Source organism: Neopelma chrysocephalum, unplaced genomic scaffold (assembly GCF_003984885.1).
Source record: "Neopelma chrysocephalum unplaced genomic scaffold, ASM398488v2 Primary Assembly neopelma1_147, whole genome shotgun sequence".
NCBI lineage: Eukaryota > Metazoa > Chordata > Aves > Passeriformes > Pipridae > Neopelma > Neopelma chrysocephalum.
This window is the reverse complement of record NW_020897809.1, coordinates 3,439,366-3,454,206: the sequence shown is the minus strand read 5'-3', so window position 1 is coordinate 3,454,206 and position 14,841 is coordinate 3,439,366. Positions and strand designations below refer to the sequence as shown.

General features: G+C 45.7%; 2 protein-coding genes across 2 annotated transcripts in view; one reads left to right on the top strand and one right to left on the bottom strand.

The window, feature by feature from the left end:
• The first annotated feature begins 9 nt into the window (after positions 1-9).
• EMC3 (ER membrane protein complex subunit 3) lies at positions 10-5,211 on the top strand. The gene is made up of 8 exons (XM_027700742.1): positions 10-234; positions 314-371; positions 1,117-1,210; positions 1,878-1,982; positions 2,666-2,747; positions 2,900-2,979; positions 3,560-3,642; positions 4,971-5,211. The coding sequence occupies exons 1-8, from the start codon at positions 80-82 to the stop codon at positions 5,097-5,099; spliced, it is 786 nt and encodes a 261-aa protein (XP_027556543.1). The 5' UTR covers positions 10-79; the 3' UTR covers positions 5,100-5,211.
• A 1,502-nt stretch (positions 5,212-6,713) lies between these two features.
• The window catches only part of USP4 (ubiquitin specific peptidase 4), a 34,667-nt gene continuing 26,539 nt past the window's right edge, over positions 6,714-14,841 (bottom strand). Inside the window, exons 14-22 of the mRNA XM_027700416.1 lie at positions 14,117-14,308; positions 13,488-13,576; positions 12,404-12,619; positions 12,257-12,327; positions 11,567-11,682; positions 10,584-10,733; positions 9,819-9,922; positions 8,957-9,045; positions 6,714-8,834 (exon numbers count right to left, since the gene is read on the bottom strand). Of these exons, the coding sequence (XP_027556217.1) occupies positions 8,733-8,834; positions 8,957-9,045; positions 9,819-9,922; positions 10,584-10,733; positions 11,567-11,682; positions 12,257-12,327; positions 12,404-12,619; positions 13,488-13,576; positions 14,117-14,308 (1,129 nt within the window). The 3' untranslated portion in view covers positions 6,714-8,732. The remainder of the gene's footprint in view (positions 8,835-8,956; positions 9,046-9,818; positions 9,923-10,583; positions 10,734-11,566; positions 11,683-12,256; positions 12,328-12,403; positions 12,620-13,487; positions 13,577-14,116; positions 14,309-14,841) is intronic.

The window sequence follows — 14,841 nt, the reverse complement described above, 5'->3', positions numbered from 1 at the left end:
CCGGGCCCGGAAGGGGAAGCGGCAGCGGGGCCTGCGGCGGGGCCGGGGCCGGAGCCGGGCCCGGGGCGGCACCGCCGCGATGAGCGAGCCCGAGCTACTGCTGGACTCCAACATCCGGCTGTGGGTCGTGCTGCCCATCGTCTTCATCACCTTCTTCGTGGGCATGATCCGGCACTACGTGTCCATCCTGCTGCAGAGCGACAAGCGCCTCACGCAGGAGCAGGTGTCCGACAGGTCAGGGCCGCCCTCACTCCTGCCTGACCCCCGGGCCCCCCGGCCCTGCCCCCGCTAACGTCGCCTGTCTCTCTTCCAGTCAAGTCCTGATCCGGAGCAGAGTCCTTCGGGAAAACGGAAAATACATTCCAAAGCAGGTACGGAGCTGCGTGGGTGAGGTTTTACAGAGAGGATGGCTGTGGAGGGAGCACACAGCGCGGGGTGTGTCGGGGCAGTGCCGCGGGCGGAGCAGCCTCGGGCACCGGGAGCTCCCACAGCGGCCCGGGGTCGGACACTGCCGGGTGTCCCCTGTCCCGGGGCCGTGTCCCGGGAATCCTCCTCCCTGATATTAATGTCTGTTGACGCTGCTCGGTGTTTTAGCTGCACGTTTTAGCTGCATGCTGAAATGAGGTCTCTGCCCCTGAACTGTCGTGTTTAATACCTGCCAGCAAGCACAGGGATGTAATACAAGCTTGGGATAACGAGGTGGTCGTACAATGTCAACTGCAATGTTTGCTGAACTAAAAATCTGTCGCTCGTGTTGGCTCTGTTGCTGACAAATATGTAATTTTGTGAAATCCAGAGATCAGCTGGGGGGGTGAATGTATCCCATGTACTGGTACTGGGGCTGAACCAGCACAAAGCATTTGCACAAAGTGCTAAAAGCTCTTTAATTAACGTGGACTCTTCTTCAGAGACTTCTTAGGATTATTATAAGAATTTCAGAGCTGATACTCTGGATGCAGGGCAAAGTGAGGAGCTTTAGAGCACAGTGAAGTACCTCTCCAGGAAAGAAGGATGTGCTATGAAAGAGCTCATAAGATGTCTGCATGTCTGAGCAAGAAATAACGCTTCTGTCCTTTTATTTCTCATGGTGTTGGCATTGGCTCTTTCTGTTTTCAGTCTTTCCTGTCCCGGAAATATTTTTTTAATAACCCAGAGGATGGATTTTTTAAGAAAACAAAAAGAAAGGTAGTGCCTCCTTCACCAATGACAGGTATGTTAAGGTACCATAACTGCAGCCAGGCAGAAAAGCCTGTCACTTTGTGCCAAGGGAGGAAGGTGAACCAGCTTTGCAGGGAGCTCAGGGAGTGTGAGGGAGGGGGTGGGACTGTTCAGCTCTGTACTGGAGAGGGGGAGCAAGATCCCTCTCTTGGGTAGCAACACATTAGGTCACTTCATTTTGCTTAACTCCAACCTCCAGCTGCTTGCAGTGTCTCATGAGAGCACAACCACCTCAGTGTTGCCAGAAGTGGGAATTCCTGCTCTCACTTGTGTCCATTTGTCAGTGTTTTACACCAGCTCTTGCAGGATCTTCTCTAAAATGATTTAACTTATGTGTCCACAGCAGCAAAACAGCTGGGTAGTTAATTGTCCTTTTTCTACCCAAATCATCTCACAGAGGGGTCAAGCAAGTTCTGCAATCTGGGGCAAGGGATGGGGTCAGACACACCACAGAACACAACACCCCTTTGGCAGCAGCCACTACCACGCTGGCTGCTCATCTCATTTTGCAGATCATTTTCAACAGTGGAAAATAAAGTTATTGGGATAGGACTGTTTTCTCTTTCATGCAGTTTCTTAATTAAAGTAGCTGACAATTAATGTCATGTTTCCCTTTATTGTGATACACTGCTGCTTCACATTGAGTCTGTGATTTGCAGATCCTACCATGCTGACAGATATGATGAAAGGGAATGTAACCAATGTTCTGCCTATGATCCTCATCGGGGGTTGGATCAACATGACATTTTCAGGATTTGTCACAAGTAAGTGTCTGGAATAACATGGGTTTGGCTGTGTTTCTGACCTTGAGGGTCTGGGCTGCATCAGAGATTTGCTCCTCTACCTGAAAGCAGACAGCTGGAAGCAGCATGAATTTGGCTTGTGGCACTGCTGCTCTTCACTCCATGGACTTGCTTGTCCCATTGCAAAGGAGGGGAAATTGCTCTGAAGAGTATTGGCGTGGTCATGAAGAAGATAGCTCATGTACTCAGAACAACTGTAGTTGCAAACCCAGTGTTTAATTTTATTAAAACTGCCTAAAATTCAGGTTGATACAGTGGATTTTGCTCTGAACCCATCCAGGGAGTTGGTTACTGTGTAATGCAGGGTGCACACATCAAAAATACTTCCTTAAATTCACAGTTCTGGGTTTTTTTCCATACTGTTTATGTGATAACTGTTTCTTTAACAAAAGACATTCGCCTTCACAGTCATGAAGCAATACCTGTGAGGGTTTGGTCATCTAAGTTTCAAAAGTTTCTAAGTTTCAAAAAACACTTCATATTGAAATGAATACAGAACTGCAGCTTTTTCAAACATACAAGTTAACTTGTTATTGTACACATTGCATTCAGACCAGATAAGATGTAATAAAAGATACCATGGCTTTGCCATGTGCTTTGCAGTGTCACTTTGTGAAACTGGGCTTCTTTTCTTCATCCCGCAGCAAAGGTCCCATTTCCTCTGACACTGCGTTTTAAGCCAATGTTGCAGCAGGGAATTGAACTGCTCACTTTGGACGCGTCCTGGTAAGCCTGTCCTCAGCCAGCAAGGTGGAATTCCCACTTGGAAAATGTTGAATGTGTTAATAATAACCCTTGAGTGGTCTGTACGAGCTGCTGGAATGAGGTCAGGAGCCAGCTTTGAACTGACATCAACCCTGCTTGTTCTGATTTGTCAGGGTGAGCTCTGCTTCCTGGTACTTCTTGAATGTGTTTGGACTCAGAAGCATTTATACTCTTATCCTGGGCCAAGATAATGGTAAGACACTGTCCTTTCTGGGAAAGAACTGGATTCTCCTTCCACGAGATGTCTTCTGAGGGAGGCTGGGGAAGGATTTCTAAATTTTCAGCCAAAAAGCCTTTGAAAGCCTTTCACTTCTGTGAGGTTACTCTCCCAAGCCAGGTTTGATATCACCTGCAGCAAGTACCCAAATCTCCTGCACCAGCCATTGGCTCATAAACTTCGTCTAGCCCATGCTTTCCTTCCCACCAAAACAATGTGCAAAAGTTCTGCTCTCAGGCTTGCTTTTATTTCTAGCACATATTAGTTTTAAGAAAAACTGCAAAGATTTCTTAATATTAGATGTGGGGCAGGACAAATATGTATTGGGAATATAGAAGACCGTATTTTCCGCAATTGTTCTGCATATTTTATGTAAATCTGGCTAAGATGTAGGGGGTGGGAACAAGATGTCTTGTGAGAACTCTTTCTGGCACGGTAGTATTGCATTCTGGGTGTTTCTGCAACATTCTCATCTATAGTCAGAAACCAGCCTGCTGGCACTGTGCTCTAGGAAATGCTATTTAAATGACACAGAAATCTCATTTCTCACCTGCAGCTGCAGATCAGTCCAGGGTGATGCAGGAACAAATGACAGGGGCAGCAATGGCCATGCCAGCAGATACCAACAAAGCATTTAAGGTACAGTATTCCCACCCGCATTCGTGTTTGCTGTGAGCTTGTAGGCTCACAGGCTGTGTGTAACTCAGTCTCTCCCTGTGTCAAGTAAGGGAATTGCTCTGAATTCCTGTTCCTAAAAATAGAGCTGACAGCTGATGAAGGCTGTGGGAGTTGCTCTAGGTCTGGCAGAGCCTGAATACCCTGAAGTAAACCTGATAAGTCAGTCATTCCTGGTACAAAAGCTGAATTCATGGGCCATCTTCTGTTTTTGCAAAGGAAGGGGTTTTTTTTACCTTGAAGTGTAGCTCCAAAGCAGAAGCTGGTTCCTCAAAAGTTATTAGTGCCGCTGAGCAGAAGTGCAGCAGGCACCTGATGGAACTTGGGTAAGAAAATAAGTAAGCAAGTCAGCTCAGCAGAAAATCTGTCAGGATTTGACTGTGTGTTGGAGTTCTCCTAAGCACTCTCCATAGGCATTGCTTCTTAGACTCCCTCTGCCTTTCACAGCCCGAGTTTGTGCATGAAGGGACAGTCCTGGTTTCCCGTTTTATGTACTGTAGTAGAGGTTTAGCCACACACAACTTGCTGCCTGGGAGGTTGTGATGGTCTGCTCCCAGTTTCTTGTCTTGAGTCTTTCCTGGTTAAAAAATCCCACACCACCCATCCAGAGGCTCAGCCAGGGAAGGGAGTGGCTGCAGTTGGCAGCTGTGCTGGAGCAGTGGCTGTTCTGTCACTGACTGTCAGCACTGCAGTGCAATTCCAGCCAGTACCATGAATTCCCCTGGCTCAGATCCCTCTGCTTCCATCCTGTACTGCCTATCCACAGCTCTTCTGCTGTTCAGCCCTGTAGAGATCTGAACCCACAATATGCTCCAGTAGAACAAGGGAAAACCCCATATTGCAGAAGTCTTCTGGCCAAGAAATACTAATCTGGTGCTGGGCATCACGACATGATTTTGCAGGCAGTGTGCACAAGTCTGTGACCGGTTGCAAAATTTTTGTCCTCTAACTGTTGTTATTGAATGTCTCTGGACTAAAGAATTAACTAAGTACAAAGGACTCAACCCCCTAGAACAGAACTGGCTATTTCTAGAAACAGCTGTAATGGACTGTTCCACATTAGAGGGTTTGCAAGAACTATATAATGCAATTTTTCTAATCTCTGTGATGCACTTTGTATTGATCAACTAGTATCTAATAAAGCATAAAACACTGATTTCAACAAGTTGACAGGATTGTCAGGTTTTTAATAGAACTTGGGGTTTGTTGCAGATTTTTAAGTGTAGTTTGTGTAGTTCTTGCCTAATACTGTGTTGCTTTCCCTTCTCTACCTCTGTTCACTGCCAATGCAGACGGAGTGGGAAGCCTTAGAACTGACAGATCATCAGTGGGCCTTAGAAGATGTAGAAGAAGAGCTCATGGCAAAAGACCTCCACTTTGAAGGCATGTTTAAGGAAGAACTTCAGACCTCCATCTTCTGAATTTGAGAATATGCTTTTGTCTCTTCTCGTGAAAGTTATTTGAAAAGAAATGTTACTTAAAACTATATAATGTATTTTAGCAAGGCTCAGAATAAAACCATCATGTTCAGAACTGCAGAGTGCCCTCACTTTGATTTGAGCCCCAGGACCGAGGGTGTTGTATCTCAGCCAGAGGCTCCGTGTGGGTTTCAAGCTGCAGTTCTGTTTCTCTTCCTAGGAAATATATGCTGGAGAAAAGACCTAAAATTTCAAGTTCACAAAGAGCAAGCTTGCTGGAGTTAAGGTTTCTGAGAGTAAAAAAGTACAAGTCGTGCCTATTTTTCCTGTTTTATCCTTTTAAATAAATGCACAGCGAGTTATCCTTTGCTTTTGAACAATTAGGACATCACATAAGCAATTCAAACTTGGCTTAGTGACAAAGTACCTACTGCATCTTCAAAAGTAGCACCAAGATTCAGCTTCTGAAAGCAGTTCTTGCCCTCATTCTTTTTTCCTGTTAAAATAATCAGGATTTGACGCTTTCACAAGAAAAAAAGCACCAGGGGGATACTCACCATGTGCCCACAGCAAAGCATAGGACAGCTCACCTACCTTCCTCTGGTATCCAAGCCTGGAAGGCTCTCTGGAACTGCATGGTCCCCTGTGCCTGCTCCTGGCCCAGGCAACCTGCTGGGCATCCTGGCACCTTCTGCCCCCTCCTTGCTGCTCTGGTTCCTGGGAAGAGCAGCTCCTCAGAGGCCTTTGGGCAGCAGAGAGCCAGGGATGGCACTGCTATGCAGAGGTAGCAAACACACACTATTTCCCCACTAATTTAATCCTTCCCAAGTCCATTTATAAGCACCTCAGAGTGCCCACATAGCCCCTCCAGCCTGCCATGCCCAGCAGGGTGACACAGAGCAAGGGTGCCTGGCTGTTCCCTGCCATCCCTGTTCTGTTCTGTACTGGGCAGGTGGGGATAGGAAATGCTTTAAGTGCCTGCCTGACCATCTTCTTGCACTGTAGAGAACAGGGAGCAACTGTTCCTGGCTTGTTCATCTGCAGGAGCTCCTCAGACCTCCAGGGAGAGCAGTCCTAACCTGGGCAAATGCTTCAACAGAAGCTCTTCCATATTCTGTGGCTGTTGCTTTCTTTCTTTTTCTTTTCTCCTCTTTATTCTGAGCACTTTTCTCACAGTGAAACTGCACATCCTCTTCAAAGCAGGGGCTGAGCCAGGACTGTGACAGAGCCTGTTTTCTGTTCTCACCAAACTATCCCAGTGGTACAGCCACAAGCAGCCCCGATACTGTATACAGAGAAAATGGACAGAAGGAAGAACAGGACCCCCAGGGATCTGCAGAGGAAGAGGAATGATGATGAAACCATAGCTGAGGCTTCCCAGTGCCTCAGAAAAGCAAGGACAGGCTTTGCTGAGCACCAGATTAACAACAACCCAGCACTGCAGACAAGAAAAGGCAACCCTGGAGCAAACATAACTCTCAGCTGGACAGAGCAGTGCCCTTAACAGCTGATCTCCAAAATCCTCACTGGTTCCCAAGGACTCACCCTTCCCCAGCCCAAATCACTCCTGGAGCACCAGGCACCCCCACAACCAGCTGAAAATACAACAAAATCCAGTTTCAGTGCAAACCACTCTTTAATTTTCCTCTTTGTACAACAGAGCCAGCCACTTACAAAGTGCTAGTCTAAAAAACAGTCTGGTATTACAGCACACACACACCAGCTGAAGCCCAGCAGCTCAGAGGCAGAGAAAGCAAGAGCTGGGCTACTTGTTCTGCAGTACAACAGAGTCTGTTCAGCATCTGAGCATCACAGATTTAGCCCCACGATGCTTTTCTGTGTCAGCACAGGCAGGGAGGCAAGAAGGAGAACAAAGGCTATTTCAGATTGATTTCTATTTAAAAAGAACTTGTACTCCCCTCCCTTTCCTCTATTCCCTATTTTGGAATGCCCATATGACTTACTTTTAGGATAAAATGAACAAAAAAATGCTGATTAGAGTAATTTCAGTGCAGTGCTACAGCTTAAAAATTGCTTTTTGGATGCTCCCATCAGTAATGAGGAAAAAAAAAGAAATACAATATTAAGAGTTGCAAAAAAACAAAACAAAAAAACTCCACCAGAACAGCAGAAGCAACTAAGCAATTGTGATCTCAAAATTCAAATTTCAATGTTTTAAAAGCAAAATTCCACAGAGGATCACACCAGTAGCATGCTGGCTAGAGGCAGCCCTCCCTTCTCCAAGAAAGAAAAACCCTCCTGTTTGGTTCGTCATTGAGCTAGATCTGTCCCTAAAAAAACACAGGCTAAAGCTCTAGATTTTTTCCCATTTTTCACATGGAAGACCAGGTCTCCACCAAGGAGAGACTCACAGGAGTCCACATTCAAGAAGAAAGCTGGACTTGAGTCCTACAAGTACCACAGACAGCAAAGGAGGACAGAGGGAAGAGCATTTGCCACTTGAGCCGAAAGGATAGAACAGAACCATTGAACAGCAAAGGCAAAGAGGAGCTGGGACAGGACTGTCACACCTGCAGCCCCACAGAAGGTGAAAAGGTGGGGATCTAAAGGGCAGTGCTCAAGGGAGGAGGAGGAAGGCTGAAAAAGCAGTCCAAAAAACCCCAAAGTTGCAAGAAAAAAGGCTGAAAACTCACACAATCCATTGCATTGGGCTGCCACACTTACAGGTGACACAGTGCTGAGCTTGGCTGGAGAAAAAAGCTCCAAGGAGCCACATAAACGAGCAAAAAAGGATAAAAATGCTGTCACTGCACAAACCATAGGAGAAAAGCCGAAGGCAGAAAAGTGCTTTACAGAGCAGCCTGGAAGTGAGGGGTGTAGGAGATGGATGGAGAAGACAAGAAATCATCAGTCATGGATGGTATTTTCTCTGCAGAAGAACAGGAGCCAGAGCAGCTGTATCCTGCCTCTCTGTGCAGATCAGCCTGCATATGTGCCACACCACGGGCAGGTATGAGTCACTTCTGGCCAAGGTTCCTACATTACAGGATTCAGTGTTCACATGGAAAAGGCTGAGTCAAAACTGCCCTGAAGAGCCTAAAATGCATCATTGAAAAGGATGGAAGAAAGAAAAATGTTTGCTGCTTAGCCAGGGAACCAAGGTACAATGGCAGAGACTGCAGCAGACAGGCCAGGTGCACAAAGATCTGAATTGAGCTCCAGAAAGGGTGCAGGAGCCTCCCTGACACGGGCAGGGCCCAAAAGCAACACCAGAGTTGGCAGGAAGCCCCAATGCCGATTCACAGAATCGTACCCACCACACTCCTCCCCGGGCCCCTGTGAGGCTCAGCTGTGACTGGCCTCCAGCTCAGACTGTCCTCTCCCGACCCCAACTACAACCAAGAACCACAGCCCCAACCCCTGCCTCTAGCCACACAGCTCAGCCAGATTTTAAAAAGAACTTTATTGAAGCTCCAATATATATTATTTTTGGCCTCTAAATACCCAAGTGTCAGCACCTATTCCTGGCTCTCCAGTGCTACTCTGTAACCCCCAGCACTGAATCTTACAGCGCTCGATCTTCTGCTTGACCCCTACAGAAGGAAGGAAAATTTTCAGATGCCTCAGGCATTGCTTTAGAAGAGGAACTGCTACCATGGTGGCTGGAGGTGATGCTTAGTTGGTGTCCATGCCGTCACACTCTTCCTGGGGAGGACATGGGGCACTATGTTCCTCATTGTTTCGGCGCTGATAAAACAGCACATATGCAGCTTTTGTCTACCAAACAAAAAGAAAACCCATCTGAAACCATCCGCACGGCTTGGCTTGAAATGTCACACCCAAAGCAGGGAACCACACTTTCAGCACAAACTCAGAATGGCCTCAGGCCAAATACTCACCACTATTTGGTCTTCTGAAGCCACTGATACGCTGCTGTCATCGAAGTAGTACCACTTGTCATTCACTTTGTTCTTGGCGTAGGCAGTGTCTGCCACGGGGAGAAACTGAGCTCAGCTTTGACATTACCCACCCCAAGCCTAGTTCACCAACACACACATCTTCTGCAACATGCTGGCTGGTCCTAGTCTAGGTCTAGGACCGTGTCCCACATACCAGACTTATCCTTGACAGCTGAGACACAGGGCAAAGAAACTTAGGAAAAGAATTACAGTGTTTTGTTCACCTGCCTTGAGCCAGAGCTTTCTCAAACACATAGTTTAAGACTCTGCATTTTCACATGAAGGAGAAGTTTTCTGTTGATGATGGATCTGATCTAGTGCTTGCAAGAGTCCTCACTCAAGAAGGAAGTTAAAATTCCTGCAAAGTCTCTTCCAGCCAAGACTTCTGTGACTATGACCCCCAATCTCAGAGCATATCCCCCTTCAGCTACGACCCTCCCCAGCACTCTCCAGTAAGAAGGTCATTTTCATAATTTCAGCTTCAGCATTGAAAAATCTTGACTCCACTCATAAGCTGGGGAACACCATCACACACACTAATGACTACTAACCAGGATCCCACAGGCATCAGAGTCAGACCTCAGGCAGCTGCAAAGTACACAAACTGGTTATCTGCCCTACAGATCCTAACAAGAAGGATATTACCTCCCAGTATGGTATTCACCTGCACACAGAACACAGGTACGTTTGGGGGACTAGAAACCCTTAGTGAGGGCTAGTGCAGGTGTCCAACACAGAGCCCTCCCAGGACCCTTCTGCCCACGTTTCCTTGTGCCCAAGGGACAGCGCAGCAGTTACTCACAGTGGCCCACTCCCATGGCTCCATAGTGATTGGAAACTGCAATGAGGTCATACACATACGAGCCTGCTCTTGGGTCGCAGACAAACTCAGACATGTTTAAACCCCTGGAAGGAAACCCAAAAGCATCAGCACAGCAGTAACCAGCACTTTTTAGGAAGAGCTGCATGGCACCAGTGAAGCTCTGCAGGCAGCACTGGTGCAGCAGGGCTGCTCTTCTGCTCAAGGGCCAGGCGTTATTAGTGTGAAGACCAGACTTGCTACCCCTCCCACACAGAGCAGGTCCTGGTAAACACACCAAGCACTGCCAAAAGGTTTAGAGGGAGGTGCTGAATAAAACACAGTTCAGTGTAGGCATGAAAAGTGAGATAGGAGTAATAACTAATATGCTTCATCCCACAGCAAGGTGCTGACAAGTAGAAACAGAGGGACCAGGCAGGCTTTCATCTTGTACTTGTGCAACTCAGTAGTACAAGTGCAGCTCTGCCCAACAAATTTTTAAAATCACTACAGAAGTTCTCGTGGTCCAGCAGAATCACTTTAACCAATGCTCTTTGAGATGTATAGAACTGATTAACCTTAACAAAAACAACCCCACTAAAAACTAACCAACTCAACTCACGCCTGCTGTCGAGCTGCTCAAACCCAGAAGACAGCTGTTCCAGTTACAGCTTTCATAACAAGCCCACCCACCAACAGAAACATCAGAAGCAGATTTTTCTTGACCAGATTCTTCAAATTCTTCCTGGCTTGAGGGAAGAATCCTACCTGATAGGGAATTCCACAACAGTGTCAAGTTTATCCCTCCAGTATCTGCTGTATGAGAAGCGTTTTAAATGTACCACCAAAATCTTGGGCAAAGACCACAGGTCAAACTTCTTTGTGGCCTGTTGATGTTTCTTACAGTTAGGGCAGTACCTGAGAAAGGAATAACAAATAAGGAAATTAATAACTACATTAAAAGAAAAGCTTCTGGCCTTCCATTAAAGATGCCTCACCAGCACAGCACAGTCCCTGCCTTACAGAAGGCACACTGGCTGTGGAATATGCAGGTGAACACACTGCCTCAGAGAATTCCAAACTGCAGTTTGCTTTCACTTTATAGGCAAAATGCCCTATGACAAGTGAACATTGTACAAATATTAATTTTCCTTTCATAAATTAAAAGAAAAGTTTAAAGATCCCATTACTTTTCTATTATCCCCTGATGCAGCTCAAACAGGTCACAGTTGCAAACATATCTGCACCATGTAATTGGAAATAAGTAATAAACAATCTCCTGGTACACTTTAAGTTATTTTCTTACACAGCTATCAAACAACTTCCAAAGATCCTCTGCACACATGGTAATCACATTTTGGTCACTTGGGATCTGCTGTATCTCGTCCCTCTAGACTAGCGAATTTTGGTAGAGTTGGGAGCAGGTCAGGAGTGGTTCAAGTTAGAAATAATACAGGATTAAATGCTAAGATAGCCACATACTTTCAGTCTTTATTACCACATTGTCTGACACTGTCTAGAAGACAGATGTATGCCTGGGAATTGAAAATGACCCTAATCTTTGGAAGCTTCATGTCCACTGACCCTTTGCCTGCAGCCTACAGAGTCAATCACTTAATAGAGATCTTACAGACTTCTCACAGGTGAACATAAAAGGACAGACCTGGAAAATTATCAGAATTCTGTGACAAGTAACATGAACTCAAATAGTTATAGCACTTTATGATAAACATGCAGGCACAGGCTCCTACCATGGGTCATGTTCACCAAGTGTTTCCATAGTAGTGAAGAGCTCTATGCAGTCTCTGAGGGCTACTACAGCCTTCTTCTTCTGTGGTTGTAGCATGCTGCCATGTTTTTCAAATGCCTAGAGAAAGAGATGGATGCTTGATTCAATTCCATGTACTCTGTAATCCTTTACATCACAAAATTACAGGCTCACCTTCCCCATGTTGCCTATTTCTGCCCCTCCTCCCCTTCCCCAGCCACACACTCCTCTCAAGCTTCCAGCCACTCCTTTCTTGTGTTATAACAGTCCATAAGAAAAAAATATAAACCAACTAAAAGTTGGTGGGCTTAGGGCTTTTATCAAGACAATAAAAACAGCTTATGTTTTGTTACAAAAGATGATCCAGCAGAGCTCTCACAGAAGCCTTCTGTTAGGTTCTATGAATTTGGCTTCAGATTTGAGTTTTGTGAGTGGACCATGAACTAGACCACTTAGTTTTGAAATTAAAAGGTCTGTTTTTTTCAGAACACACTAGAAACAGATCAGCAACTAGAGATCCATAGGCTTTGCTACTAATAGATTTTAAGTAAACCTATCTCATGCTGGTGACTTCAGTTTTTATGAAGGGAGCTACACCTAAATTTCACCATTTATTGTCATCTTTTAAGTACCATGCAAGTTTACACATAGATTATTTACGAGAAGAGCATACCTGTGCCTCCTGTTCATCATAAAGTAGCCTCCGTGTCTCAGAATCCCAGTCAATAGCAACTGCAGAAAAAGCTACCAGAAAGAAGAAACGTTTATTGCAAAGGTGTAAGGAGAAGGAAGAAAAAAAAGACAGCAAGAAAATAATTACCACTCAGTTTTAAGATTTTTCCTTCAACAATGGAGTTTATCTCAGAGGTCCCAGAGGAATTCACAAGGCTAAAAGTGAAATGCTGTTTCTTGCAAGGCTGCAGGTCTCTTGCTGCCTCCACCTGCATACAACCCTCAGAGTGGCAGGGATCAGCTTCTGCCAGCTTTTCCTTGCCTTCCTCTCCACCATCCTGATGCTCCATCTCTTCAATGTCACCTGGCAAAATTTACAACAAGGACAATATTAAAGGGGTTCACAGAAAAAGAAATCCCTGCTTGATGTCCACTCCATCTGAAGTTGTATTTTTCCCTTTAGCACATGCCAGGTAATGTGCTGGATTTTATATCCTAGAATCAGATATGATGGAGAGTGCTCAGCTGGCAGTAGGTTAACAATGACACCTTCTGACAGAACACCCTAAGAAATATCCCCAAGAGAGAATCAACAAGGTGTCACTGAGTGTCTTTACAGAAGGGAATATGTAAGTCTCCGAGAATGTTATTGCCATTCTTAGGGAAAAAATGGGTAGATTTTTTTCCCCATTTAACTTCTTCCAGTTGTTACCCTCAGGGCTACAAGTGAATAATTTCAAAGAAGAAAGGGAAACATGCATTTGCCATCAGCATTAAAAGTGTCTTAGTAAGCATCTAGCCTTGGGATGAGACCTCATGATTCTAGGTCCTCCAACAGAAAATACCATTTCCACTTTATTTCTCCACAGCTTTTTTTTTTGTGACCTAACAGGCCAATTTTCATCAGCAAAGGACATATCAAGAAAGGATTTGCCTCTGGAGGGAGGCACCTGAACACCTCACAGGTAAGCAAGGACTTCCCTAACACTGAGGATGCATGCACACCACACCTTGTTCCCCAGCTGCCTCTTACACATATCTGATCTCCCTATAGAGGAAGATGTTCTACAAGAATTCCCCCCCATCCCACGCAGAAGTCCTACACAATAGTGTGGTTTAATCATGGTGAAGAAACAATCTGCTGAAGCTTAACCGAATACACACAGCACAAACCAAACGCTAATAAAAAACTTAAACTGAAGAGTTTCCAACCAATTTTTTAAGAACTTTACCTTCAACCACCCCATTGGAGCCGTTGCAGGTTCCTCTGTCTGGGCAGGGTGTAGAGTATTCTTCTGCCAAAGGGAGTTTCACATAGCGGCTAAAAAGAGGGGTATGTTTGTCACACAACCAGACTGAAGCTGAGCATCAGAACAGTAGCACCCCCCTGTCATCAGTTCTTGCTGCCTTATCCCCCTCAGCAAACCAGAACCTGTCCTGTACAGCAGCATTTACAGGCCAAGAGCCCTCAGAATGAGTCAAACAACAATTCAGCAACTCTGCTCTCGCTGCTTGTTCTGAGTTTTACTGGCAGTAGACTGAAAGGCAGAAGGAAGTTATGATGGCCCCATCTGTCAGCCTTGAAAACACGGCCTGAGTTCTGCTCCTCACCTATTTTGCAACACTGAGCAAACAGCCCCCCTTCTGACCACCACCAGAAGTGTCTTTTATAGAGCCCAAAAAAACAGGACCTTGAAATGTCCCTGGGGCCTCCAGACACCAATGTAACACAAATCCTGGTTTATACATCCCACACAAAAATTCTTCCTGTTAACAAGGATGCAGTAATCCTATTACAATGTAATTGAATAAGTGACCTCTAGAACTTGGCACAGGATTCAAAGGAACAGACATGACTTACCTGATCTGCTCCAAAACCACACTGTACAGGTGATCCACAGTGAGCTTGTGTTTGGGCACAGATATGAGCAGTGGCTGCCCAAAGAGCACAGTCCCTGCAGTGTTGCTGGATTGTCTTGTTGTCTTCTCCCGAAAGTAAATAGAGAGAGTAACATACTCTGAGCTGTCCTCACTTGGCTTGCAAACTTCATACCTGTTTGAAAGACAGGCATTTCCATGGGTTACTGCCACTGCCAAGAAGCACAGCAGGTAGAACCAATATGAACTCAGTCCAGCAACTCTCTGCACCAGGTACAAAGGGTTGTACTATGTGCTCATGCTACAGAGCAGTTTCCTGAACACTCCCCATGGCTCACAGTGGCACAGGATACAGACCTGCCACCAACTCGACTGCCACCTGCCCTCTGTATTCCCAATTCAAATCTCTATTGCCACTCACCTCCCAAGACACCAGTCTGACAACTACACTGTGCTTCAACCAGATCACAGCATCAGCACAAATACTAAATTTACTTTGAAATTCCTCTGTTTGTTTCCCCTGGAGAAAGACACCCACTTGACACCTTTGGGTCTTGCATTCTTACAGCCTCTCACACAGTTTAATGGCTTGAGTTCACATCACTGAGCAGCTAACATTTCAGAAAACCAAGAGTTTGGAAACATCTGCTTCACAGAAAACTCCAAGGACAGGAAGCAAACAAGAAAAATTCTGGAAGACAGCAAACA